Source organism: Ursus americanus, chromosome 12, assembly GCF_024610735.1.
Source record: "Ursus americanus isolate L20-20 chromosome 12, mUrsAme1.1.p, whole genome shotgun sequence".
Lineage (NCBI taxonomy): Eukaryota > Metazoa > Chordata > Mammalia > Carnivora > Ursidae > Ursus > Ursus americanus.
Window position 1 is genome coordinate 43,336,638 of NC_142138.1, and position 27,343 is coordinate 43,363,980.

Here is a 27,343-nt window from a genome sequence, read left to right on the forward strand (position 1 = left end):
CTCAGAGGTGGAGAGAGACTTAATTTCTTGAGGGCGCTTTTCGGTTTTCTCTTGGTTCTTTGGTTCATGAGGAAGGGAGAAGTCCTCCCACCTCTGGACAAGAGGCAAATGAGGCCACAGAGACCACGGAGCTGGTCAGCTCAGTTGTGTAGACTCAGGGTCAAAGTACATGCCATCTTGTTGAGAACTGACGCTTGGCTTTGTTTAGCCTGGGGTACATGCCCCTGCTCAAGGTCATAGAAACTTTAAGGCTAATTTTAAGGTAACACCCAGCAAGGCTCTGGCAAAGGGCCAAGCTTTGTTTTGGAGAACACTCACGGAGTTATAGTAAACCACACCATCTGGGGCTGACCGCCGGTGCCGAGTACCACAGCCATTCAGGGGAGACTCCAAAATGAAGTGGGTGCCATTCATCTTGGCCTTGCAGGTAGGATCCAACAGAGTGAGCTCCATCCCTGAGTAGCTGTTGGCCTGAAACAACCACCACCAAAGATGTAAAGGGGGGGCCCACGGGCAGATCTGCAGCACACAGGGAGCACGTGTTGCCCGGTCCTCCCATATAGTATTGGTTGCTGGAGGCCTGCATTTCCCCTCCCCATTTACCTCCTCCCAACCTACCAAGGATTGTGTTTGTTGGCCTTGGAAATTCAAAACCAAAATATTGACACAAGAAGATCTGGAACCCCCCTCAACTGAGAACAACAGGACCCGAGTGAGAATCACAGCCAAGGGGAAGTGAGTCCATCCAACTGAGAAAACAGTATCAAGTCCCCAGAGCTCAAAAGTGAAAGAGCGAGAAGGAAATAACTCACACACACTGGGGCAAGATGGGAAAGGAGGTGGCTTTCTCTTCTCTAAGAAATTATACTGACCTGAAAAGAATCTTTTTCTACAGCTACGATCATCTTCTCGTTGTCACATTTGACTGACAGGGCAACCTCCACGTTCCCTTGCACCTCCTCGGGCTCTCCCAGATCAGGAAACAGTCGTATGCTGGGGATGACAGGGTCCTTTGGCCGGGGGATCCCTTCTTCTCCCCCTTTCTTCTGGCCTCTCCTGGAGATATCGGGGAAAGGAAAGGGGAAACCTCCATTTCGGCTTCCCCCTCCTCGGATGGCTGGGTTCTCCAGGGCAGGCAGGGCGACAGGGTCCAGCAAGATCCGTAGCTCAGGAGGGATGGTATGGACTTCCTCATCTCTCATCTCCTCTGGTGGTGACAGAAGAAGGCAAACCATCATCAGTGTGTGTTGCCAGGCCACAGTCATCATCATTAGAAGGAAGAACAAGAACTATTACAGAACGGGCGTGTGTAAAATTACTCTTCACAAGCAATTTGTGAAGGAGACGGGGATCTGGAAGCCTAAATCCTAGTCCTGGTGTTCTTTCTAACTGACTGAGTGGCTTTGGGCCAAAGGCTTAGTTCTCTGTGTCTTGGTTTTCTAATTTTTAAAATTGAGGTTGGATTAGATCAGTAGTTCTCTACTTTGGCTGCATATTAAAATCATTTGGGGAACTGAAAAAAACTCCCTATACCCAGGCTGTACCCCAGGTCAAATAAAAATCAGACTCTCTGTGGAGTGGTACCTAATCATTAATATGTTTAAAGCTCTCTGTATGGTTCCAATGCACACCCAAGTTTGAGAACCACTAGATTAGATAACTTCTAAGGCTTGACAAGCTATACAAATCTATGGTTTGATTGATACAAATCAAGTGCCACTGAAATACCTCCCTTGAATCTAGAGATTCTTTAGAATAATTTCTCTAAGGATTTCCTGAAACAATATTGGCATTTTAAAATTATTCGCTACCTCCTTTCTGCCTGCTAAATTCCAACAGCTTTCTAGGCATCCTGGCCTTTGAGAACCTAGTCCTGAAAAGAAAAAGCTGCTTAGGCATCCTATTCCTTCAAAGGGAGAGACGTATTTCCATATAATTAATGCTCAGTGTTCTGTCCTATTTTCAACAATTTAGGGAAGAAAAATTTTCCCAGTGTTGTCTATATCCAGTCTCAAAGCCAATGCTTGAGGTCAGACCACCTCAGTGGGAGCCGGAAGTGAAGATAACCAGAGGACATGAACTCTCCTCCAATGCTACCTTTTGGAAAAAGATGGCACAGCCTTATGGATTCAAAAGAAATCAGAGCTTTGGAAGGTTTTTAATTTGTATGTTGACAGAAACCTTCACAAGGCAGGTAGGGCCTATTTTTCTCCCATATTACTGAGGTGGAACCTGAGTCTCAAAGGTTAAGCAACTTCCCCCTCAAACGGTGAATAAATGGCCAGTACTCACCCTTGGTAGCGGTACCACTGGGGTAAGGAACAGGTCTGGGGATCAGAAAACTTGGGATTTGAATCTCGCTAGCTATAAGGCTCTGGAAAAACCTCAAGAACCTGTTACTATTCCACTTTCTGCTCCATATCCAACTGGGTAAGAACTCCTGTGTTCCCTCTGGGTGAGAGTGAGAAAGTGCCTGGTGACTACTGTCCTGCAAGATACAGCCTGACCTAGGACTTCTCCCCTGTGGCAGGAGCAGCTGTACCTTGGCTATAAGTGATTAGCAGGCACTTCCGAGAGAAGAATCCAGGCTAATTTGTTCTTCATGTAATCACAGTGAATTATGTCATCTACAACGACAGTTCTTCAACATGCAATCAACTCTGTTATTGAAAAATCTGTACCAAAGATTATTTCCTCAAAACAATCTATCACAATTCTAGATAACCTTAAGCTTTATAGTAAAATGTAGTCAAACGAATCATCAAAATTTACAACAGAACAGCAGCACCATATAAGTTGAAAAGAGAGTTTCTCATTGGAAAGCCTCAACTGGTGGATATTTTTACTTACCACTGTTTTCAAGCCGAAGATGAAATCTATTAGCCACCGGAGCCACTGTATATGATGTTACTGGACTATAGCCATTGTCCAAAGCCCACTTGACCAGATTCTCTTGGGTTGAAGGAATGTCATCTCTTATTGATTTGGTCATTATCATGGATCTTTCACTCTCTTTCCCAAAGCCTATACTGTTAGGAGCCTGAAGATAACAGCAAAATTTCACTCATGAGTCTAAAACTAAATAGTGCCTTAAATAAGAATTAAATATCAGATTCTACATTGTAGATGAAGGAAGTATTTATTCTTTTGATCCCTATTTTCCTTGGGCTAAGGATACTGACGTGAAAATCTTTAATAGCAGTTTACGGGAAATCTATTCATGCTGTTTGATCATAGCACTGAGTTGCTTATATTGATAAAAATAACCCAATGATCACTAAGTAGCCATATACGAAGTACACCTAGTATGTTACTAGAGTTAATGTTTAAATTATATACACATACATACCAAACTTTCCCTTATCTTTACTTAAAATGATGTATAAAGTATACAGATGGGCATGTTACACTGCCAAAAATATGTCCATGCTTCTATCTCCTGTACCCTTGATTTAAATGAAAGAAGGCACAACCTAGTTACCTCCCTGTGGAGACAAGCTCATCTTTGTAGACTATTAAATTCCATATGGTGAAACAGCCAGTGTGGATATTTCAGTTATAATTTATGATCAATTTAGTGATCCTGTCATTGTATTTATTTGTCAATTTTATTAACTGAATATGCTTAGATTTTATGTTTTAAATATGTTTAATTTGGGTTACTGTCCCTCTAAGAACCAATATTTTATCCAGCAACACAAGCTGACTTTCACTTGGTAATTAGTCACAAAATTAAAAGGGAATGATAAAAATCCTTCCAAGAAAGGACTGAGTAACCAAGACATGGATGGGTGCATTCCCACATCACCTGGCTCCCAGGGCAGTGATCTTGTCAGATAGCGAGGGAGCTGAACGCTGCAAGGAGATACCAAAGCGAAGGCACCACATTTTCAACAACTGCTCCAACAAGGCTGGAAAGCCCTTCCAGCATGCAGATTAGACCATTTCCATGCCGTATAAAGATCACTTTAATTTCCATGCCCAATTATTTTCTCCTGCATACATGCAGCATTTTTCCCTAAATTCCCCATTTGTTTCCCATTCTGTTTGCCCCTAACATGACTAAATATTAATCCTTTCCCACTGTAAAACCATAGAAGATTCACAGGCTCTAAGTTCTCTTGGCCTCTTTGGTTGTGGGATATTGGCTGAGGACACATATTTTCAATTCAAAGCTCAAAGCATCTTCCCCAGTGTATTTTTCTGTTACCCAGAGTGCTTATCTGGAACTGCCAGAGACTGGCCAGTCACAATCACGCATGCAAAGCAACCAGACAGAGCTTTAACCACATTTCGCAGCCATTTGTGGAAAACCTCCGTTTCACAGGTTTAGAATATTCTAGCTCTTACTTTGATTCAGAGAAAACACCTTAGGGGAAGGAAGGGTTAAAAAAAATTAAACTAAAATGAGGTAAAGAAGGATCCAATTAGTTCTTAAAACGTCGTTCCTTAGGCGCAGCTTCTAGCCTTTCAAAGCAACATGTCGTTTTGATTGGCTGGAGTTGCAACGCTGGCCTACATAGGACGCCTGGCCTCATCTGCCCTAGTCTTTCATGTTGTTGGACAGCTGAGAAAATACTGTATTTCCAGAACACTATCATCACAACTGCCACCTGTCTTTTTTGTACCAATAGGGAATGATTTGTTTACACCTTTCCACATTAAATCTAGGAGCTGTCAGTACAACTCATACTGATTACACCTCGGGACTTACAAGACTAGAAATCTATCTACACATTTGTTAAACAACAAGGCTTGGCAAGTTGGCTCCTTCCCAGCAATGAGCGAATCCTCACCCTGTATTTCTGGGAGCCCCCAGGCTTTTCCAAGGCTTCAGTGTAGCTACTTCAATTGGGAGTGTTCAAGGGGGCTCTCCAAATACCACCACCATGTTTCAGCCACATCTTTGTGAAGGACGATGAGCTAGGTAGAGTCCAAGCACCTCCCTCCTTACTTCCCCTCCACTGCCAAACACACACTTGCATCAGAACTGATGGTGGAGGGTGAGAGGTTGGTCAGAGATGTAATGCATATTCTCACTGGGACTAAAACAGGTCTTTTCTAAGAACAAGCTGGCTATCATCAACCTTGAAGTGCTAAGGCCATTTGAAATAGTGTAACAAAAAATTTCTAGGAAGCTTCCTCCATCTATTCTTTTATGTTTTGGAGGTTCTTCCAAAATGTGATTATGCATGGTCCATAAGGGACCTGAAGAAAGAGCCAGAGCTGGGCATGGTAATGTGGACACTTCTAGTATTCTCGTTCTTGTCCACGGCCCTGCTCTTTGCATCTCTTTGGACCATTCTGTCATTTGGAGGGTGCATTCTAACCCCATGTCCCACCCCCTACAAGCACACACGTGCCATTCATGTTTAATGGGATTCTTCTTTACATTTACGCCATCAAGTTCCTCATAATTCTTTTAGTAGACATTCTCTTTTTCACTTTGTTTAGAGAAGTTGCTCTTATAGACAAACTTTTGAAAAATTACTTGTGGAAGGAAGATAAACTCCTTTTTATGGCAGGCACTGTGCCAGAAGCTTTACATATGTTATTTAATTCTCCTCTAAAATATAAGGAGATGGGCATTACTATTCCCTGATTAGAGAGGGGAAACCTGAGATGCATGGAAGTAGCATGTATGGCTGAGAACCCACCATGTGCACAGTGTGGCAAGTGCTTTAGATGAAATACCCAATAGGCACCTGACAAATGTTTGTTGAATGAGTAAATGAGTGAATGAATGAATGAACTCTGCCATACCTCACAAGAACTCTCAAGGTGAGTCCTATCATCATACCTGTTTCACGGGTAAGGCTATAGACTCTGAATTTAGTTGGGTTCCCCAATATCAACTAAGAGGAATGACGATCAGAAATGGGATTTGAGGGGCGCCTGGGTGGCACAGCGGTTAAGCGTCTGCCTTAGGCTCAGGGCGTGATCCTGGCGATCTGGGATCGAGCCCCACATCAGGCTCTTCTGCTGTGAGCCTGCTTCTTCCTCTCCCACTCCCCCTGCTTGTGTTCCCTCTCTCGCTGGCTGTCTCTATCTCTGTCAAATAAATAAATAAAATCTTAAAAAAAAAAAAAAAGAAATGGGATTTGAGGGGCGCCTGGGTGGCTCGGTCGTTAAGCGTCTGCCTTCGGCTCAGGGCATGATCCCAGGGGTCCTGATCGGGCCCGCATCAGGCTCCTTGCTCCGCTGGGAGCCTGCGTCTTCCTCTCCCACTCCCCCTGCTTGTGTTCCCTCTCTAGCTGGCTGTCTCTCTGTCAAATAAATAAAAATAAAATCTTAAAAAAAAAAAAGAAATGGGATTTGATTCCAGCCCTGTAAGGCACCAAAGCCATGTTCTTTCCACTCTACCAGGCTGTCTGTGAAGAAAATACTAGGAACAAGGCCACTATAAACCCTTTCCCCTTTCCAAGCACGAAGTATGCTCTTTTAGTAGCACGTACGTTCCCCTCACGGCACAGGCAGAATTCACATCTGAGACTGGCAGTTAGGAAATCACAAAGCATGAAACTGATTGGGAGAATAAAAAAGAACATCATGCAACATTACCTAATTGTTTAGTAATGTTGTCATGCATTGTCCAAAATTGGCCTGGAACAGGAGTACAGCCAAAGAGGGGAATATAAACAGATCTTGCACTGGGACGAGCCACCTCATTTTCTAGCCTTTCTTACTCATATGAAAAGTGAAGACAGTCGCAGTGAACTCCAGGAACACATGCTCAGGTACAGAAAGAGCCACTGAAGGGTCAGGCCCGAAAGAACATTTACACAACTCCAGCAGGGAATTAAAATGTACCGTATGTTTTTGCCTTTCAAAGCATGATTCCCTTTCCTGTTTTTGTTATTCTGAAATTAAAAACATTTGGTTGGTGTGCCAGGCAGCAAATGCTGTAGACACCCCAGGTCACCAACACCCCTCATGCCATGCCAGGGAAAGCAATCAAAACAGCTCTGACTTCAGAAAATCACGGCTGGGCTTTGTTTTCAACACCAAATTAATGGATCACCCTTACACACCATGGTTTATTTGGATCCTCTCAATGTTAAAAAAAAAAAAAAAAAGACAACCCACAGGAACCAGAAACGATTACTTTAAAATTAACATGTGTATGCTCGTGGCTTTGCCTGCTGCCTCTGGTGAGTGCTCATGCATCACGGTACTTAGGGGACCACTGGCTTTGTTCACTGCTGTATCCCACTAATGGTGTCACGAACAAACACCACCAAAACCAAAGGCATCCCTCCCCACCAAATACTGAAAACATAAAATCCTCTCCAATTGATACGATGCAGGTACCGAAAAAGGAATCGGACATAATTTTTTTAAAAAGACAATGCACAAAAATTTAATTCTACAAAAAAGATGCTAAGGTAATTATACTCTTAAAACTGAAGAGGGGGAGGGTTTTTTTTTTTTAAGATTTTTATTTATTTATTCGACAGAGAGAGACAGCCAGCTAGAGAGGGAACACAAGCAGGGGGAGTGGGAGAGGAAGAAGCAGGCTCCCCACGGAGGAGCCTGATACGGGGCTCGATCCCAGAATGCCGGGATCATGCCCTGAGCCGAAGGCAGACACTTAACGACTGAGCCACCCAGGCGCCCCTGAGGGGTTTTTCTTTAACATTCAATGTAATTTGTGCAATATTCTGTCAAACAGTTATCACCTTAAACATATTTGAAAAAGATTTATTTTGGGGTGCCAGGGTGGTGCAGTCGGTTAAGCATCCACCTCTTGGTTTCAGCTCAGGTCATGATCTTGAGGTTGTGGGATCGAGTCCTGTGTCAGGCTCCACACTCAGCATGGAGGCCGCTTGAGAGTCTCTCTCCCTCTCCTTCTGACCTCCCCCATTCTTCCGCTCTCTCTCTCAAATAAATAAATAAATAAATAAATAAATATTAAAAAATATTTATTTTACTAAATTTCAACATTCAACTTTTCAGGAAACTAGTTGGTGTTTGCCTATCATGCCAACCAAATAAACTTCTGAAGTTATGTTTCCTTCATGAAAATAATGCTTAGGGATTAGGCTGGGGGTACTTCTCCTGTGTCATTTTTCCGTTACTGTGATTCTTTTATCAGTATTTCTCTCTCAGAAGTTAGAAGGGAACAAAAAGATACGCCAATAGCATGTAATTATCTCAAAAAGAAAAGTCAACAGTATGAGCTGGGGTCAGCCCAATTTTCCACACCTTCCCTAAATACCTAACCCCAAAGTAAGAGCTGATATTCAGTACCATGACACTGAGGCCCTTACAGGACTGTCAACTATGAAAGGCTCCATTGTGTTCGTTATTTTACTTACTCTGACTGGAAACTACACTCACACACTTCAGGAATTTCACAAATGAGGCAACAGGGTCCAGAGAGGTTAAGGGACTTGCCCAAGGTCACAGTTTGTAAATGGCAGTCTGGACTCAAATCTCGATCTTGACCCCAGAGGCCACACTTTTAACCACCACACTGTCTGCCCTTGTCAGGAGAAACCAAGGAGCAGCCTATTTTATAAAGCGAAAAATAAGAGAGAGCTCAGAGAAGCAGAAACTTCACAAAAATCACACACATAAGCACAGCTTAAATTGCTGCCACGCATCCAAACAGAGACATGCTCGACCAACTTACAACAACTTTGAGGTTTCCTTTAACATCAAAAGACTTGATCACCCAGTTGACAGACTTTTTGCACTTCAAGATCAGGATGAGATTTTTGACCACCTCAAGGTCCTCTCGAGAAGGTCTTATGTCAATTATTATATCCACCTGGAAAGCACTGTGTGTGGAAAACAAAGGCAAAGTTAGGACCCCAATGCCAGAAAGTTGCAACTATCTCCTCTCTTCCAAGTCTTCATGTTTCCAGTGTCTGGCCAGTTGATTAAAAAGCTGGAGTTGATCCCAGGCAAATGACATGTGCAAAACAGATTGTTAGTGCACACAAAACAAAATGGTTTTACATAACAATAGACAAATATGCCTGCTGATAACTGGACACTGAAATTTTTCTCCTTCTTTAGGAAAAAAAAAAAAAAGATGGTTACTTAACACATCCACTGTTTGAAATGGACTTGGGCAACCACAGGAGTTTGCTTAAAGCAGAATTGTTGCTTTTCAACCTTCAACACCTTCAATGTGTAACTTTTCAATTTGCCATATGCTCAAATTCCTTCAAAACCGGAAATTTAAGTGCCAGTTAGGTAAGTAGAAGGTGGCAGGGAGGAGGGAGGCCTGGTAGTAAAAACCAACCAACCAACCAAAAACAACATAAAAATAACTAGGACACTTCAGATAAAATAAGAGGCAAAAGGGTGGAGAATCTTACTTTATATATAAAGTTTGCTTAAGCCATTAACATTTGCTACAGAATCATATCTGCACTGACTTTCCCAAACTTCTGGATATACAGTTATTAAAATAAAGAAAACAGATGGTCAACCAAATGATTACTGGAAAATTGATGAACACAACCCAAACTTCTAAGAATTCAATATAAAAGAAAAATTTTTTTTAACCAAACAATAACATTTCTGTCATCCTGAATTTAAAGGAAAGTCTTTCTTTCCATTTGGTTTTACACACTTGTAAAGCATATGATGAATGATATACTCAAATGAAGCCTGAGGCTTAATATGTAAGTACATTTGCCAGATTGCTTCTATTCCCATTCTCTTTTAAATCTTCCACAAAATTCTTCATGTGGGACAGAATGCAATCTTCCCAAAACTGATGCGTAGTTTATTCACTTTTGAAAGCAAAATTTGATTAGAATTTTAACTTTGAAATCCCTCTACAATTTAAATTTACATTTTAAGTCACTAGTCCACAGGAATGCAGGCTAAAGTGGGAGAAGGAGCCACTTTTCCTCTTTTATTCTCTTTTTAATTCCCTAATCATTCTTGACAGGGAGAGTTAAATTTTTAGTCCTGGGGCAAGAAGTTGAGGGTGGAAGAAGGAGAAAAAGAACACAAGCGAGAGGCAGGTTGTATCTAATCGTTCTCTGGTGTGTCACCATGAAGGGCCACATCTCCACACACATATACATACACACACACACACACACACACACACACACACACAGCTTTAAAGTATATGTGCAAATATGCTCTAAGGACGTTAGAAACAGAATTTTATTAAAAACACAATGTTATTAAAATTATAATTATGTTAATAAGGTATATTTTATCATTTTTTTAAATCAGGGATAATCTCAGTCAAAGGAGATAATGATGCAGCAAGAGTGATTTAGTCCTACAATTAGGTCTGGAAGTTCAGAAGAGGCTTCAGCAACTCATCTAGAATATAGGGGATCTAGAGACAGATGCAGAAAATAAAATGTACCATAGGTGCCTTCACTCCCTTTCTCAAAACTTCTGTTGATTCACCTCAGCCAAAGCATTAAGCCTCCTACACGGGTAGGGTTGTACCTCTCTCTGCCTCAAGTCAGCAAAGATCTTTTCATCTCTCTCTCCAAGATCTTATTTATTTATTTATTTATTTGAGAGAGAAGAGAGTGTGACAGTGTGCAAGCGGGGGGAGGGAAGAGGGAGGGAATCTCAAGCACACCTGCACTGAGCACAGAGCCCTACATGGGGCTCCGTTTCATGACCAGGAGACCGTGACCTGAGCCGAAACCAGGAGTTGGATGGTTAACTGACTGCACCCCCCAGGCGCCCCTTTCATCTCTTCTCAGTTGCGCGCGTGCGCACACACACACACGCACACACACACAAACTCACTTACCTGTAGGGGTTAGAGTTGGGGGTAATTAACTCAATGATGTGTACTTCCTTATCCTGGGGCTGGCTGGATATCACACAACCCTCTGCTGCTTTGGGCTGAAGGTACTCGGCAAGGTAATTGAGCGAGAGAAAATTCTTCCCTATGTTGCACGTGGGAGGGAACACTTGATCTGAAAGCAAAGCAGCACAGGACGATACGTCAAACCACGGAGCTATGGGGTCACCAGAATCAAAGGGAAGAAGGTGACAGTGACCCTGAGCAGGTACAGGACACAGGGAACCACAAGTTGCAGCAAGTGCCTTAGAACTCCTCAGCCACGGCCCTGAAATGCCTCCAATACGGTCGCCAGGGACCTCCTAGTGACCTACTCTAGTGGTCTCTGAGTCTAAATCCTCTCCTTTCCTATTCTCTGTTGAGGCTACTTTGTCCTCATCTGCTTCCTCTGACCTATCTCTTGTCCCTTTCCCTGGTTCCTCCTCCTCTACCCATTCTTTAAACACCAGCAATCCCCAATCTTCGGTGCACACCAGAATCTACCTATTTGGGACCCCATCCCAGAGATTCTGACTTAGAATCTCTGGGGTGGGGGTGGGGGCTGCCGAGGAAGCTTTCTTTTTGAAAAGTTCCATAGTTGATTCTGATACAAAACCAAGGCTCAGAACTCCGTTTCTTCCTCAATCCCCATTTCGTCTTGTATTCTTCCCAGATGATCTCCATCACTCCCAGGGCTTCAACCTGCACCTAGATCATGACTCCCTTACCGAGTTGCAGACCTGTGTTGTCTTCTGGCCACCAAGTACCTAAAAATCCAATAGCTATTTCACAGTCCGCATACTCACTACTGAAATCAATGATCCATCCTATGCCCCAGGTATGTCCTCCTTAGATATTTGCTATTTCAATTAACAATCAACCACCTAATTAATTCTCTGGCCTGCTATGTAGAATTAGTCATCCCCTCACATTTATTCATCACAACACTACAGATCTAAAGACTGAAGAAAGCAGTTTGGGGAAACGAGGGCAGATTTTCACTCTTTCTCACAACTGTGACACAGATGGCTAATGCTTTGACAACACCATACAGTTTACAAGGTGCTTTCACAAACACCATCTCATTGTGCTGAGGGCTGCTCCTCACCTCCACCAGGGAAAGCGATACAAGTACCGAGGGTCTGAAGATACTCCCGCAACGGCTCATGCCGTTTCCACAGCACTGTGCCTGATGGGATTTCCAGCCAGCGGTTTAAATGTTTAAACAGAACTTGAAACTGCTGGCAGTGTGACAGCTGGGACCAATGTCAAGGAAGTTCTAGGTGTAGCAAACTTTTTTTCAGAAGGGGTAATTAATCAGAGCCATGGCACTTTAATGAAACAAACTTCTGCCTCTTTTCATTTAACGGAAAGGATACTGGGGTTCAAATTCACATGCTAGTTTCACTCAGGAGAGAGGGATCGGCCCACGAAGTCCCAGATTGGGTTGATACTGCCCTGCTCCCAACCCCCACCAAGCCTGCGTCACCCTCCCTTGTGCCTAAGTCCACCGCACACACGGAGGCATCCTGGCTCCGTGCACCATGGCGCCCTCAGCACCAGGCCTAGACCAGAGGGGACCAGAGGAGCTCATGAGGCCCCAGCGCGCAGGCTCTTCACCCTGCATTCTTCTCTCAGACCCCCTCGGAGAGAAGAGACCAGGGCTCCACAGACTCCAGCGGCTGGAGCGGCCTCCCCTCCCACATCTGCTAAGGTTTTTGCCAGATGAACAGATGAGGAATGCACACCGCGCAGCTGCAGCCCTGCGGAAGCCTCCCCCACATCACAGGACGGAAAATGATACTGGGGTGGCAAGACTGAAATGCAGTCAAGAATCAGAGGGGGTGTGTATGGGTCAGGGACAAGCCAGTCTGGAACTCTGGCCTGTAGATCCATCTAGTTCACAGGTGTGCCTGGTTTGCACCTGGCGTGCAGCAGGCACATGGTATAGGCTTCCTGAATTGACAAACGATGATGTGAGATTTGAGACAAATAAAAAACTCACCCACACTGTGACCCTCCTAAGCCACGAGGAAAGGTTTGTTTAAAAGTTGCTGTTATTAAGGGCTCAAGTCCCAGATGCCATTGTCACTAAGTTGAATAAGCTGATCACTTTCTGTTGTGTATACATGTGTGTGTGTGAGTTCTTTTTCCCCCAAATGACCTTCCGCACGCCTGGCATCAAAACTTACACCAACTGCCAAGTAGAAAGGAAACCACAAAGGGGAATCCCCGGGTAGAAACCTGGCAAGTTTTGGGGGGAAAAAGTCATATGCTTATTTGTATTTTAGGAAAGGATTGACAAATGACTTTGCTACCTAGAATGATATACTCTGGGAACATGGGGGGTAATGCAAACTCTTCATTTTCTTGCTGTGGAAACTGAGACTTAAGTGGCAAATCAGAGGTTGCTTGAAGTCTCACAGTTAATGAGACCTGTTGGGATAAGAACCGAACTCCTCAATTCCTCCACTCAAGGTATACGAGTTAGAGCAGTAGTTCTCAAATGTTAGCACATATCCAAATCCCAGGAAGGCTTGTTAAAACACAGATGGCTAGACCCCACCCCTAGAGTTTTCAATTCAGTTGGTCTTGGACGGGCCTAAGAACTCGTATTTCTAACAAGTTCCCAGGTGATGAGGATGCTGCTGGGGTGGGAACCACATTTGAGAGCCACTGGGGATACAGTAAGAGGTGGCTCATGGCCTGGGATCCCTGGACTCAAGCCAGGTAGAGACAAGTCAGGTTCTGGGAAGCTGGCCGATAAGTCCCACTCAGTGGAGCCTGATCCATGGTGATAGACATCATTTTGCGGTCCACCAACCTTCCCCCAAGTGCTCTTCTCCATGCTGTCTACCAGTGACTCATACCCAACTGGTAGCTGGAATAAAGTTTCAGGGGCTCCAAAGGTGTTACCAAGGAGTCACCACTTTTTACTGGACTGGACACCAGGTCATTTCAGTTCCTGACTCAGCGTGTGGTTCTGGGGATGTCACTAAACCCCTCACTCTCAAGGCAGGCAACGGCTGCACATAAAAGTTCGTGCACTGTCAAGAGAACAGGTCGACATTCTAAATGTTACTGTAATACATTTCCTTATTCTAACAAATTCTGGGGGGCAAAAGGTGGGTAATCAGCATTCTTTCATGCTATTAGAGTTCTGCTTCAGAAATGCAGACCACTGGTAGGGCTTAGAACCTTTGTTAAAAGAGGTTTTTCATTTTGTTCCAATGGGACTTGACTTCTATTATAAGCTACCTGACCACCCTCAGAGTCCAGTAACAAACTTCAACTTTTTGAATCCAATACTCATCTAAAACTCTTCTTTCTACTCTGCGAGGTGCCTCCTTGCATTTTGGGGTCGTGCTTACTTGGCTACGACTTAATATACGGCATCAAGAAACGAGCATTAGCCAGGAAACCTGGCTTTGAATTCTGGCTTCGCCCCTTCCTAATAATGTGGATTTGAGCAAGCTAGCTTCACCCACCACTAACCCCTCTGTAAAATGGTGGGAATAATGGTTTCCTCCCAGGATTACTGGCGAGGTTAAGCAGGGCCCATGGGAAAGACACAGCACACACTCCAACATCAGTGTCCGCCTCTCCTTGCATCTGTCACACAGCCCAGGTACAAGGACAGGCCGGGGACAAGCATTCAATAACCTACGCCATGCTGTCCCGCTGCTGCAAAAGAGGAGAAAAGTGCTGTAGGTTCAACAGAAAGCAGACGGACGCTGAAGACGTGACATGCAGTTTTCACACAACCACCTGACTATAACAAGAACTCATTCACAAGAGTTGTTATTTCTAGTAACTTAGGGGGGCTCCAAATATACTCAACTAAAAATAATGATGAAAGAAGTTATTTTTAAAAATGGGCCTTCAAGCTGAGTGACCAGATATTTATATCCCTTTGCAAGGCAAGGAAATTAAAATGGACCATCTCTTATCAAGGCCACACAGTTCCTTTCTCCAATAATTTTGTCCTTGTAACTGGCATGAGTATTAAAAATATATTCAAACACTTTTCCTCAGCTATTCCCCCAAATCTAACCAATGTTTCAAGACCATAAACTAATATTGGCTTCCAATGTTTGCGGATTACTAGGTAAGAGGACGCCCTAACTCTTGACTCATTCTGGCAACCCCTCCTTCCTTCCATTAGCGATCTCCTCAGATCCTCACCCCTCACTCACTCTGACTTCCGTACATGGATGTCTTCTAAACCCTACACCACAACCCCCTCCTCTCTCAACGATGCTACTCCCCATTTCCTGCTTGGCTGTTACCAGGCCTGTTTCCTCAGAAGGAAAAAGGGAAGGAGGGAGCATGAGGGGTGCAGGCCCAGTGATCTCCCGGGTCCCTGACAGCTCCAACATTCTGTAATTCTATGATTCCTTGCCCACCTGGTCTCTGAAAAGAAAACAACTGACTGTCATAAATTAGTCATTAATTGGAACCACATAAAATTTACCTTCTCCCACTTTAATATAAATGTTTCTTGCTATCCTGAGTTCAGTGAATGAAGTGACTGCTCCGTATTCCTTTCGAGCCCAATTTAACAGATGTTCGTTTCCATGGGGGAAGTTCCTTTCTTCTGTTTCTGCTGACAAGGAGAAGTTTCTTGATGAAAACTGGACTGTGGAACCCTGAGACACCTAGAGGAAACAGAATAGGATAGAGGAACATACACATTTAATGTGGTGCGGTCACTGGGAGCTGAATTGTAATTAGAGAAAGCACTTATCAACCAATGCGTATTTGTCAATCCAACCCCTTCTCTTTGTTACACAGGCAGGTCATCTTTTTTCAGCAGCTGATTCAAGAAACAGTCCCAAGGCTACTTCTCCCAGGAAACAAGAAAGCTACCTATGACGCAGGATGTCCCTAAGAATTTTTAAAGAACTCTGTGATGAGAGACAGCAGAGTGCACTGTGAATTGTCACTGCTGTTTTTTCTGATATCTAAAACTGAAGTTACTTCAAGTAATGGGTTTCAAATCAAGTGGAAAGCCTTGGTGAGTGCTGTCATGGGCTTGTAGTGGGCTTCAAGATCAGGACAAGCAATCCAAAGTCCTGTTAGCGAGTAAACTTGACTTCTAGGTCTTCCAAGACCACAGCATCTACCGACAGTCACCACCACAGACACATAGCAAGAATCCCCCTTTGGTTTATGTGCTCCTGAACACGGAGATAAAAACAATGACTGGAGACTGCCAGTCTTCTACCACAATATGCTGCTTCCTACAAGTGAGATGCATGTATGTTACGGTTTATTTTGTAAGACCCCAAATACCCACAGGTAATGAAGTCAAGAGGCTGTTAGACTGATTCTAACAAAACTTTCAGGATGATTTATGCAAATACCATATTCTTGCTCGATGTATTTAGACAATCGCTGACCTAGCACATCATGGTATATATAATTAACACATACAAAGGAGGAAAATTATCATCTTGTTGCTGCACTGTAATCAAATTTAGTTGGTGAAAATATGCATGTCATCTGTATTGGCTAGCATTTGCAAAAATAACTGATTTTATTAATGTCAGAGTGAAACCTCAAATTGTCAGCAAAAAGGTTCATAAATTCCCAAGTCACACAACATAAGTGTATTTAATTTCACATTAACGACTTACCATTAACAAAAAGCAAAATAGTTTCTAAAGGGATTATAAATAACCAGATAAAAGCAGGTAGAGAGCAGGGATTTTGCTTATGGTTCTACTGCTTACAGCAGTGTTTTCAAGCTTACTGTACATACAAAAAATAGTACTTATCCTAACTATTGTGCTGGCCTTAATATTTTCTATTCAATTATATGTATGTACAGTAGTCTCCCCTTATCTGTGGGGCATACCTTCCAAGACCGCCAGTGGATGCCTGAAACCAAAGACAATACTGAACCCTATGTATACCATGTTTTTTCCTACACATACATACCTATAATAAAGTTTAATTTATAAATGATGCACAGTAAGAGATTAACAATAATTAGTAATAAAATAGAGCAATTAAAACACTATGTCATCAATAAAAGTTATATGAATGTGGTCTGTCTTCTTAAAAATATCTTACTATACTGTATTCACCCTTCTTGAGATGAGGTCAGATGATAAAATGCTTACGTGAGGAGGGGCTCCTGGGTGGCTCAGGTGGTTGTGTCTGACTCTTGATTTCGGCTCAGGTCATGATCTCAGGGTCATGAGATCGAGCCACATGTTGGGCTCTACGCTCATAGGGAGGCTGCTTGAGATCCTCTCCCTCTCCCTCGGCCCCTCCCCCTGCTTGTGCACTCTCTCCCTAAAATAAATCAATCAATCTTAAAAAAAAAAAAAATGCCAATGTGAGGAAATGAAGTGAGGTTAATGACACAGGCATTGTGACGCAGTGTTAGGAACCACTGACCTCCTGATGATTTGTCAGAAGGAGGATCATCTGCTTCTAGACTGCAGTTGACCACTACCAACAGAAACCATGGAAAGCAAAACTGCAGATAAGGGGGCACTACTGTATTTTGAAAAATACTAGCAAAGAAATTCTCCACCAAATTGATTCCATGACCTACTCATGCTGTGGTCTCACTCTTGGCTGAAAAGTAGAAGCATTGAAGAGCTTCTAAATATCCTGAGGTCCAGGCATACCCCAGACCAATTAGAATCTTTGGGATGTGACCCAGACACCAGACTATCTTAAAGCTCCCTGAGGGATTCCCAAGGTCAGCCACAGTTGAGAAGACCTGCCTTGACCGGGACTGAGCGACCCATAGTTTGAAAAGCATTGTTACAGGTCAGGGCCAGTGTGGGTACCTTGCAGCTTCCTCTATACCAATGGTTCCTAACTGGGGTGATTCGGTCCCCCTGGGGACTTCTGGCAATGTCTGGAAACATTTCTTACTGTCACAACTGGGAGGAGGAGCTACCTAGCGAACAGAGGCCAGGGTTGCTGCTAAACATTCGGAGCCGCCTCCACAATACAGAATTATCCAAAATGTCACCAGTACTGTGACTGAGAAGCCCTGGTCTACACGTTGAACTGATCACACATCAGTAACATGAAACATCTACTGGATCCCCAGACCGGAGTCTGCACAGTGACAGCCCTCTCTGTGCTAGAAGTTGGGCTGCCTACTACTAAAGAAAGCAGCAGCTTCCTGGTTTGTATTGGCTCGGAAAGCCCTGAACTAATCATTACGAAGCTGGACATCAACCATGACCTCTGACAACAGTTACCACCTCCTGCACACCTACTCTGTATCAGGCCCCACCAAGTGCTATGAGGTGTGGTAATGACATCTGCCGAATGTCCTGATGCCAGTTCCATATAAGCAAAACCAGTGGGGACGGTTTAGTTTCAACCTTGTTTTGACAATGCCTGCCTAAGAAAAAGTTCCTGAACCGTTTACCTGCCAAATAACCATGCCAACCTACGTCTAAATCCTCCGAGGCTTAGCTACTCACCAACACTGAACTGCAGTGTTTATCTGATTTTTATGACTTAAAGCACTGTAGTAAAATCTTCTTTTCACTGAAAAGCACTTGTGCTAAAAAGTCATTTTTATCAAGCCTGTCACCGAAAAAACCCACAACAGTGCAAAGGCCTTTGTCTCTCTGCCAGCACAGTTCTGAATGTTTAGGCAAGCGTCCGCGGACGCTCCGCTCCTTCTGTCCTCATTCATGTGACAGCTATAACATGAAGCCCTGGCATTTTAAGCGTTTTACACGGAGTGCATTTCTTCAGGGTGGCAGGTGGGCTACACCGTGTCAACAAGAGAAGAAATAGGGAGCAAATTCAAAACGTATCCTCAAGTCACAGAAAAGCAGTACTACGGCATGGCTCGTTCTTCAGGAAGGGGCAACTCCTGGGTGAGCCCTGCATCGACCCCGCTCAGGTCTGTGCCCTGCAGGCCAGCAGCAACTACGTTCACACACTCACGGCTGAGGAATCTGGAAAAGGAGTGAACTGCCACTCCTCAGGCACATTCCAGTCAGTAGAAAGCAAAGCTGCCAGAGGCAGTGAGGTGTCCCTGACTGCAGGTCAGTGGAAATTTTCTGCTGTGGCAAGGGGCTCGTCAGCACTCCTCCTGACCACCCGTTCTCCTGGCTCTGACAAAGCTGGATGCCGACAAAGGCCTCCCCCCAGCCCCCACTGAGATTTAGAAGGTAATGTTATTTCCATCTGACCCTCGGGACGACCTGTGAGTGAGGCTACCATGATTTCCACAGTAGAGAGGAAGAAAGCTCAGAGAAGCTACCGGCCTACCCAAGGTCAGAGAGTCAGCACTGGAGCAAAACCAGAACAGGACACGTCTGACCCCTGGTCATAGCTGGCCTCTGTACTAACCTTGCCAGAAAGAAGACCTCACTAGCTCCCAAGGCAGATTTCTGTTCTATCTGCAAGCTTTGCCTTCCATGCACATGGCTGAGCTATGCCTTCCAGACCAAGAACTCCTTCCTCTTTTCTCCATGAGACAAGCTTTCCAATGTTTGAAGATGTCATCTGACCCCGATCATGACTTCGGTTCTTCAGAGCACATTTCCAGCCCCCTCAACTCCTCCCCAGACACTGTGGTTCTCAGATCTTCACCAGCATAGTCTCGGAAATGTGGTACCTGGGACAAGCCTTGGGGTTTGGGGTGTGGTCTGACAAATGCACTGTAATGGTTAATTCTGCGTCAACCTGACTGGGCTACAGGGCGTCCAGATATTTGGTCAAACGTTATTCTGAGTATTTCCGTGAGGAAATCTCATTCTGTGGATGAGATTAACATTTAAATCAGTAGACTAAGTAGAACAGACTGCCCTTCCTACCATGTGTGGACCTCAAATCAGTTGAAGGCCTGACCCTTCCCTCTGAGTAAGAGAAAATCCTCCTGCCTGACAAACTCATCTCCTTCAAACTGGGACATCAGCTCTTCCTGGTTCTACAGGAGCCTGCTGGCCTTCAGATTCAAACTGGGTCAGACTCTGCAGATTTGGGGACTTGCTAGCCTCCATATTCACGTGAGCCAATTCCTTACCATACATCTCTTTCTACATATATGTGGACTCTTAATGAGGCCCCAAATCACATCAGCTTTTCTATCAGCTGAACCCTGCCGGTATCTCATATTCATTAATTCATACTTTAAACATACTTGTGACAAATATTTATTGAGCACCTCCCTCCTCTATGCCAAGCACTGCTGGAGATGCTGGGATAACAGTACAGAAGGTGACAGACAAAACTCCCCACCCTTGCGGAGCTTACAGTCTAGTAAGGAAGTCAGAGGAGCACAATGAGTAAGTCAAATATGTAATATCCTAAGAAGTGCTATGTAGAGAGAAGAAGAGAAGGTTTAAATGCTGTCATGGGGAAAGTGAGAAAGTCACTGAGCAGTTAAAGCTCTGAAAGACAGAGACAGCAAGCCGGAGGACGGGGACGGACATCAGAAGGAAAGCATCTGTGGTTGAGACAGCAGCAAGTGCAAAGGTCAGGCGAGGGGAAGGGGGAGCAGGGAGGCCAGTGTGGCTGGAGCACTGGGATGGGGGGGACAGGTAGCGGAAAAGGTCAGAGAGGTCAGAGAGACCAGGAGGTCCAATGTGACCTTACCCTTACCCAACCTTACCCTGCTGGTAAGGACTTGTGGTGTTTAGTCTGGGTGAGATGGGCCGCCACTGAGAGTTCATGAAAACATCTAACAAATGTTTTAACAGAATTACTCTAACTGCTATGGTCAGTCTAGACTGAAGGGAGACAAGAGCAGGAGACCAGGAGTAGACTTCCATAATAACCCCGGGGCGAAAGGGTGGCAGCTCACCCCAGGGAGGTGGTGATGGAGATGGTGGGACCTAAATCCCCAGGTCTTATTTTATTGGGTTGAGGCGTTTTGTATCCTTCCCTTATACCAGTAACTCTTTCATATAAATACAAAGTCTTATATTTATTCCTTAGACCCATATTTGAAGTCTGTGGAGAACACATAAAAATGCTCATTCTGTTAGCTGTCAACATCGCTGCATTTCATATGCGTGCCTTCTACACAGTCAAATGAATCCCCGAGCAGTGGAGTGAGACCAGGCTAAGGTCTGTGACTTTCAGGAACGCTCCCGTGCTGACCCAGCACGCTGAACAGCACTTGCTGGGGTCCCAGGCTGTTCAGCAACAACAAAGTAACCCTACAGAACTGTCCTCATCTCATCTCTAAGGGCATCGTGCTAGAACCTGCCCAGAGTCCTGCTGAAATAAAGACACGGCCTATCGCTGTCATCCCTCCACTGGTCAGTGCCCTAGTCCCTGCCTCATCTTCATGGTATGGTATCCTCATCTGAGTCTGGCTTGGGTTAAAGTCTGTGGAAGAACACAGATATAAAGAGAATAACAACAACCAAAAAATATTTTTTCTAGTACAAGGAGGGGTTAAAATCACAATTGCAAAGAACGTAACTACATGAGTGAATATGGAATTGTTTAAGAAAATGTTAAGAACAAGGATTTTATATTTGGATAAAACGGCAGAAACTTTCCAAGACTATTTATTCCATCCCCCATTCTCCACTTTATTTGTAGGTTCTTGCCATGCTACCACTCCACTTTTGGCTCTAATATCTCAAGCAACCTCGATCTCAAGGATTACAGTCACCTCCTATCTTCCAAGCTGCCAATCCTATCTCCTTCCTCCACCCTGGCAACCGAGAGATTTTTCTAAAAGGTCAACACGTGATGATGCAGGAGCATCATCTTAGATGATGCTATCTAAGCATCTTAGATGGCACATGACCAGACAGGGCCTCAGCCTGCCCCACTCCCCACCACTCCCCCATCTACTCACCATATGGAATCACTCAGTGGCAGACACATCCTGCTGCTTCAGGCTTCTGAGTATTTTACATCCTGCTCCCCACCCGGACCACTCTTCCCAAGCCTCCCAGACTCCCCTCCTCTCCTCATGGTGGCACAGGTGCCGTGTCACACCTCTAGTCCAGACCCCCTCTCTCACATGAACCGTGACCACTTAAAAGCAAAACTGACAAAAGACCACCACGAGGAGGGCCAAGAAAGCGCCTGGTTCATTCTACATCTCCTGGGCCTGGCACAGAGCTTGGCACAAAGCAGGGACTCTGTAATTGCTTGTTGAATGGAACTCAATTCTGTTACTTACAGAAAAGGATACGCCATAATTTCATCATTCCTGTAACCCAAACTCCTTACTTCCCTCACTGCCTGGGAAATGATCTTTTAGCCAACCTTTAAACCCCATGATCTGCTTTTTCACCCAATAACTCCAACTAAAAACCAGTTATTAAATCGTTCAGTAGCTCCATGTCTCCCCGCCACCACCAAATTCAGTGAACTTTCCTCCTACTTGCTAATTAAAACGCAATCCTCTGACATTCCCTGACATGACAAACATCTTCCTGTGGGAATGAACCGAGCGCGGAGCTCCAAGAATCCTGATCCTTAGCAAGTGTCTGCTGCAGGCGCAAACGTGAAGCACTTTACCTTCCACAACCCCCAGGCTGCGGAGATGCACATGGAGCCGACTCCCCTCCTAAGCTCTTCCCTAACCACGCATGACATTTGTATTTTAGATTCTGGTTATGCTACCAGATTTTTTTTTTAAAGAGCAGAACATTACTCTATCTGCCAGTGCTGGGAGTTTTATTACAAGAACTTACGGCTAGGCAACGAGAGCCAAGTTTATTATTTTTTCTGGATCAGATTCAACAACCTTGTCCAAAAAGAGCAAGAAAAAAGCAAAAGAGGCAACCAGCCCTTTTGTTTCCACACCTGCATTTAAACTTTAACTCTTGAAGTCCTAAGCAGATCCATGGAAGCCTCAAGATTTATCTCCCAAGCCCAAGTGAAGTGAACAAATCCTGGCCGATGGGTGCAGTCACCACTTTCCTGGAACAGGGGTTCTCTGTTTTAGCACTTAACTCAGCACACCAGCTGACTCAGAGGCCCGGTGGTTGCTGCCTCACAGTATCTTTCTGGGCCTTCCCCAAGTTGGTTTGATCTTTAGTGAGGGGGGAGACAGAAGCTTCGCGGAGGGTGGTGCCATCCCACAAGGACTCACCTCGTCCTGTCCCCTTCCTCCTGCCTCACTGCCCTCACCTCCCAAAGAATGTTCCCAGATGAACATCTGATCTAGAATTCTCATCTGAAGTTTCATCTCACCCTCCTCAAGGCCACTCACATGTTACCTTCTCATGGGGCCTATTTAAAATTACAATCAGACCCCCCAGCAGCCTCACTGTAGCTATCCTGATCCCCCCACCAAACCTGCTTTCCATGTTCTTATTGCTATTAGATTGAATAGTCACCTTCCAAACTATCATATAACTTATTTATTATGCTTATCGCCCATCTCCTTCCACCAGCATGTAAGCTCCTTCAGAGGCTGGGATCTTCTCTGCTTTGTTTGTGGGGATATCCCAAGCACCCAAAATAGTGTTATGTACAGAAAAGATACTCAAGAAGTACTTGTTTAATGAATCAGTGAATCCCGAGGTCTGATCAGTTGGGAGTACCTGCCTAAACTTCTGTCACTGAGAGGGACTCGGAGGTCATTTGCATAGAGAAGTAGGGAGAAATGAGGAGTGCCGTGATCGATCATGTGTCCGCCCGTGGCTCAGGGCAGGCTGCGCTTGCCCCACAGTTGTCCAGGATAGTAGCCACTAGCCACGTGCTACCACTGAACACTTGAAATATGGCGAGGGACACTGCCCTGCATTGTAAATGTAAACTACATACCAGACTTTGTACTGTGCCATATAGCACAAGAAAAAAGTAAAGAAATCTCAACAATTTTTTGTTGATTACATGTTAAATGATATTTGATTATACTGGGTTAAATTACATATGCCATTACAATTAATTTCACTTATTTCTTTTACCTTTTTTAAAAGATTTTATTTATTTATTTGAGAGACAACAAAAGAGAGAGAAAGAGCAGGAGCAGGGGGGAGGGGCAGGGGGAGATGGAGAAGCAGACACCCCACTGAGCAGGGAGCCTGATGTGTGATGTGGGACTCGATCCCAGGACCCTGGGATCATGACCTGAGCCAAAGGCAGACGCTTAACCAACTGAGCCACCCAGGTGCCCCATTTCTTTGACTGTTCTAAATACACTAATAGAAGATTTTAAATTGACTCTGTGGTTCACATTTTATTTCTATTGGACAGCCCTGCTCTAGAACCTCCTCCAATAGGACTATAAGAAAGCACTGATGATACCTATCTACCCATCTGCTTCTTGATCTGGTCTCAGAACATAAACTCATGTCAAGAAGCCACCTCAAGCCCAATACTTCACAAAGTGTGATCCTTAGACCAGCTTAATCATCCTGAAGATTCCAGCATGGGTAGGAATGTAGGGTCCAGGAACTGCATTAAAACCTTCCTCCCACCACCCCCAGGATTCCAGTGCATACTCGAGGATCACTGCTCTAGGCTGTAGATACACATATTATTTAAATCCCAAATAATCTTTGTCAAGCATGAACGGGATTGTGTACAGATCAAGAAAGGGGAAAAAAAAAAAAAAAGCCAAGAGGGAGAGAGTAAAGCCAAGTCATGGATGGAGTCATCTTCTTGCACATCTAAAAAGAAAGAAATGGGCCTTGTGAAATCAGAGGAGCCACAGCTCCCCAAAGAAAAGCCGCTGACATCTCAAAGGAAAATCTGTTCCAGGAGTCACACACACACACACACACACACACACACACACACACACACACACCCTATAGCTCAGCTGTGGTCCATTTGCGGCTTGAGTTATCGGCTGGGTGAGTGCCTGCTGTTCAGGTTTACCGCTCTGTGGGACAGCTCAGCTCTGCTCACGTACCCAGCTTCCCATAGCTACATGACTTCCGCATCCATCAAAGTGCAGCAGGCAGACAATCAGCATCGTCCCCTCTCCCTCTTCTGCCCCGCCCTGCTCCCAACTTTTACCACTCCTACTCCTTTCCCCTGACTCCGGTGCAGACAAATCTCTTTTTGGAGTTGCCTGCTTGGGAAAACAGAGCAAAACCAGAAAAACAAATAAAGCAAAGAAAAACATCGGTATTTCCAAAACACCTGCTGTGTCAAGTATTTACTAGTTCCATTCTAGAGGAATAAAAAGAAAGTAGTACAGGCATTTCTCTAGAATTTAGGTTTATAAGTAAATAGGATCTATGCAGATGGATCCTAGGACTCATAACTGTGCCCACACAGAAAGGCATTAAGATTATGCTTTGGTGTATTCTGTGCACGAAGTCCAGTAAAAATAAACTCACATGAAGTACTGGAACAGTACTGAAATATTTACCTCCCAAATGAGGACTAAACCCTACATTCTGAAAGAGGAAAATCACACACTCTCCCTACCCAATTCCTGGGAGGGCTGTGCTTGCCTATTTCCTCCAATGCCACGTGATGTGAAATGTGATCTGAAACATGTTTTCTATTAACCATATATCATGACTCAATGTTTTTTTTTAAGTTTGTTTTAAAGAAATAATAACTTCCATACCCATGAACCTACTGTCATAATTTGTAATGCTACATATTCATGAGCCACGTGATTATGGTATCTGCCAATTGTGCATTCAAAAAACACAAGTCCATGAAACCATTTAAAAATTCTTGGGTGTTTTTTATTTTGTATCTACAACCAGATTACTTTCTTCTACTAAAACGACTTATATCAACGCATTTTCTCAAAACAGTCATGATGGGTCACCCTCTGCTTTTAATTTTTATTTTTGCTGAACTATAAAAACGGAAGGACTGAAACTGCCCTCTGTTCTTTACACCCAACATGTTTACACAAGTCCAAGAGGAAAGCTCGAGATGCTGCCCTCCGAATATAAACATGCACAAACTTGAATGGGAGCCCCTACAAAAGCAATACTCTAATCGCCCATGGCCATGCTACAAAAATGACAGTATATGTGAATATAAAAAGAGAAGCAAAGTATGTCACTCCACCTGAAAGACAGACTCAGTCCACACAGGTTACCAAATTAATGAAGCATGAGCTGCTTTATAAGGTACAGTTTTCCAAGGTAGAGTCCCAGGGCCACACAGGAACCCCTGATGGTCTTAGAAAACGAGCTCTCCAGACTCCTAAATTTACCCTTTCTCATCTGCCAATGTTAGCAGGATTTTAGGATAAGGATGACCCAAAATTTAAAGTGTACGTGCCATCTAAAGGGTATTTTTCAGGGGAGCCTTAGTCAGTTGAGCGTCCAAATTTTGATTTCGGCTCAGGTCATGATCTCAGGGTCATGAGATCAAGGCCCACGTTGGTGCTCAATGCTGAGCCTGCTTAAGATTCTCCCTCTTCCTCTGCATCCCCAGCCTGGCACTCACACGTGCATGCATGTGCATACACACTCTCTCCCTGAGAAGAGAAGAGAAGAGAAGAGAAGAGAAGAGAAGAGAAGAGAAGAGAAGAGGGAAGGGAAGAGGGAAGGAAAGAGGGAAGGAAAGAGGGAAGGGAAGGGAAGGAAAGGAGAAGGGAAGGGAAGAAAAGAAAAAGAAAAAGAAAAAAAAAAGAAAAAGAAAAAGAAAGGAAAAAGGAAAGAAAAGAAAAAAAATAAAGGGTATTTTTCAGGAAAAAATGAAATGTTGGCATCATTACTATTACTTGCCACGATCCTCAATCTGTTTTTTCCCTCCAAATGTACTTCTGGGAAATCCCTCACCAGGGAAGATTCTTTTATTTTTCTTTTAAGTTACATCCAATCTGCCAACCCAGGTTCAAGGGCACAAATGGAAATTTACAAGTGCCTGGCTCCAAAGAGGTTCTTAGAATTCCCTTTACAGAGTTACTCTTTATCACGATGGATAATCTAAGTTCCATTTTCTTTTTTTTTTTTTTTTAAAGATTTTATTTATTTATGTGACAGAGAGACAGCCAGCGAGAGAGAGAACACAGCAGGGGGAGTGGGAGAGGAAGAAGCAGGCTCCTAGCAGAGGAGCCCGATGTGGGGCTCGATCAAAGGCAGACGCTTAATGACTGCGCTACCCAGGCGCCCCTAAGTTCCATTTTCTAGACCAGGAAATGAAGGCTCAGAGAAACTACAGGATCTGCCCGATCCACACAGCTGGTAGAAAGCAGAGCTGACGAGAGAACCACAGACTTTCTTCCCCACTGGAGAGCTGTTTCTACTCCACTACCATGGAGTAGTCGCTACTGAACTCAAGAAATCAGTACAGCTGGGTAGACAGAGCCCCATGTTAGCCTCCGAGCAATAGAGCAATGGGAGATAATAACCATGAAGGTTCTTACTCATCACTTACAAAGCAAACAAACCTCTGTTTGCAGAAATGGATTCCCTCATGTTAAAAAGAGGAAAACAACAGGACCTACTTCACAGGCTTGTTACGAAGGTTAAATAAGGTAATACATGTAAAGTGCTTGGAAGAGTGCCTAGCACATGGCTCGCACTCTAAGTGTTGTCAAATGTACACATACGTGTAGACATAGCCTCACAACAGTCCACAGGGGTTGTCTGACAGACGGTAAGGTTGACAGGCCACAATTCATTCCTCACTGTGACTGGACCATAGCCTTCTTGTCCAAACCTCCAA

The 27,343-nt window shown here is 44.2% G+C and overlaps 1 protein-coding gene across 2 annotated transcripts in view; it reads right to left on the bottom strand.

Moving 5' to 3' along the window:
* Positions 1-27,343, bottom strand: part of TGFBR3 (transforming growth factor beta receptor 3) — a 191,393-nt gene that overhangs the window by 34,888 nt on the left and 129,162 nt on the right. For both annotated transcript variants that reach the window (XM_087866102.1, XM_045801799.2), the window contains exons 5-10: positions 15,255-15,438; positions 10,748-10,916; positions 8,636-8,783; positions 2,851-3,040; positions 873-1,207; positions 319-471 (exon numbers count right to left, since the gene is read on the bottom strand). In XM_087866102.1, the coding sequence (XP_087722228.1) occupies positions 319-471; positions 873-1,207; positions 2,851-3,040; positions 8,636-8,783; positions 10,748-10,916; positions 15,255-15,438 (1,179 nt within the window). The remainder of the gene's footprint in view (positions 1-318; positions 472-872; positions 1,208-2,850; positions 3,041-8,635; positions 8,784-10,747; positions 10,917-15,254; positions 15,439-27,343) is intronic.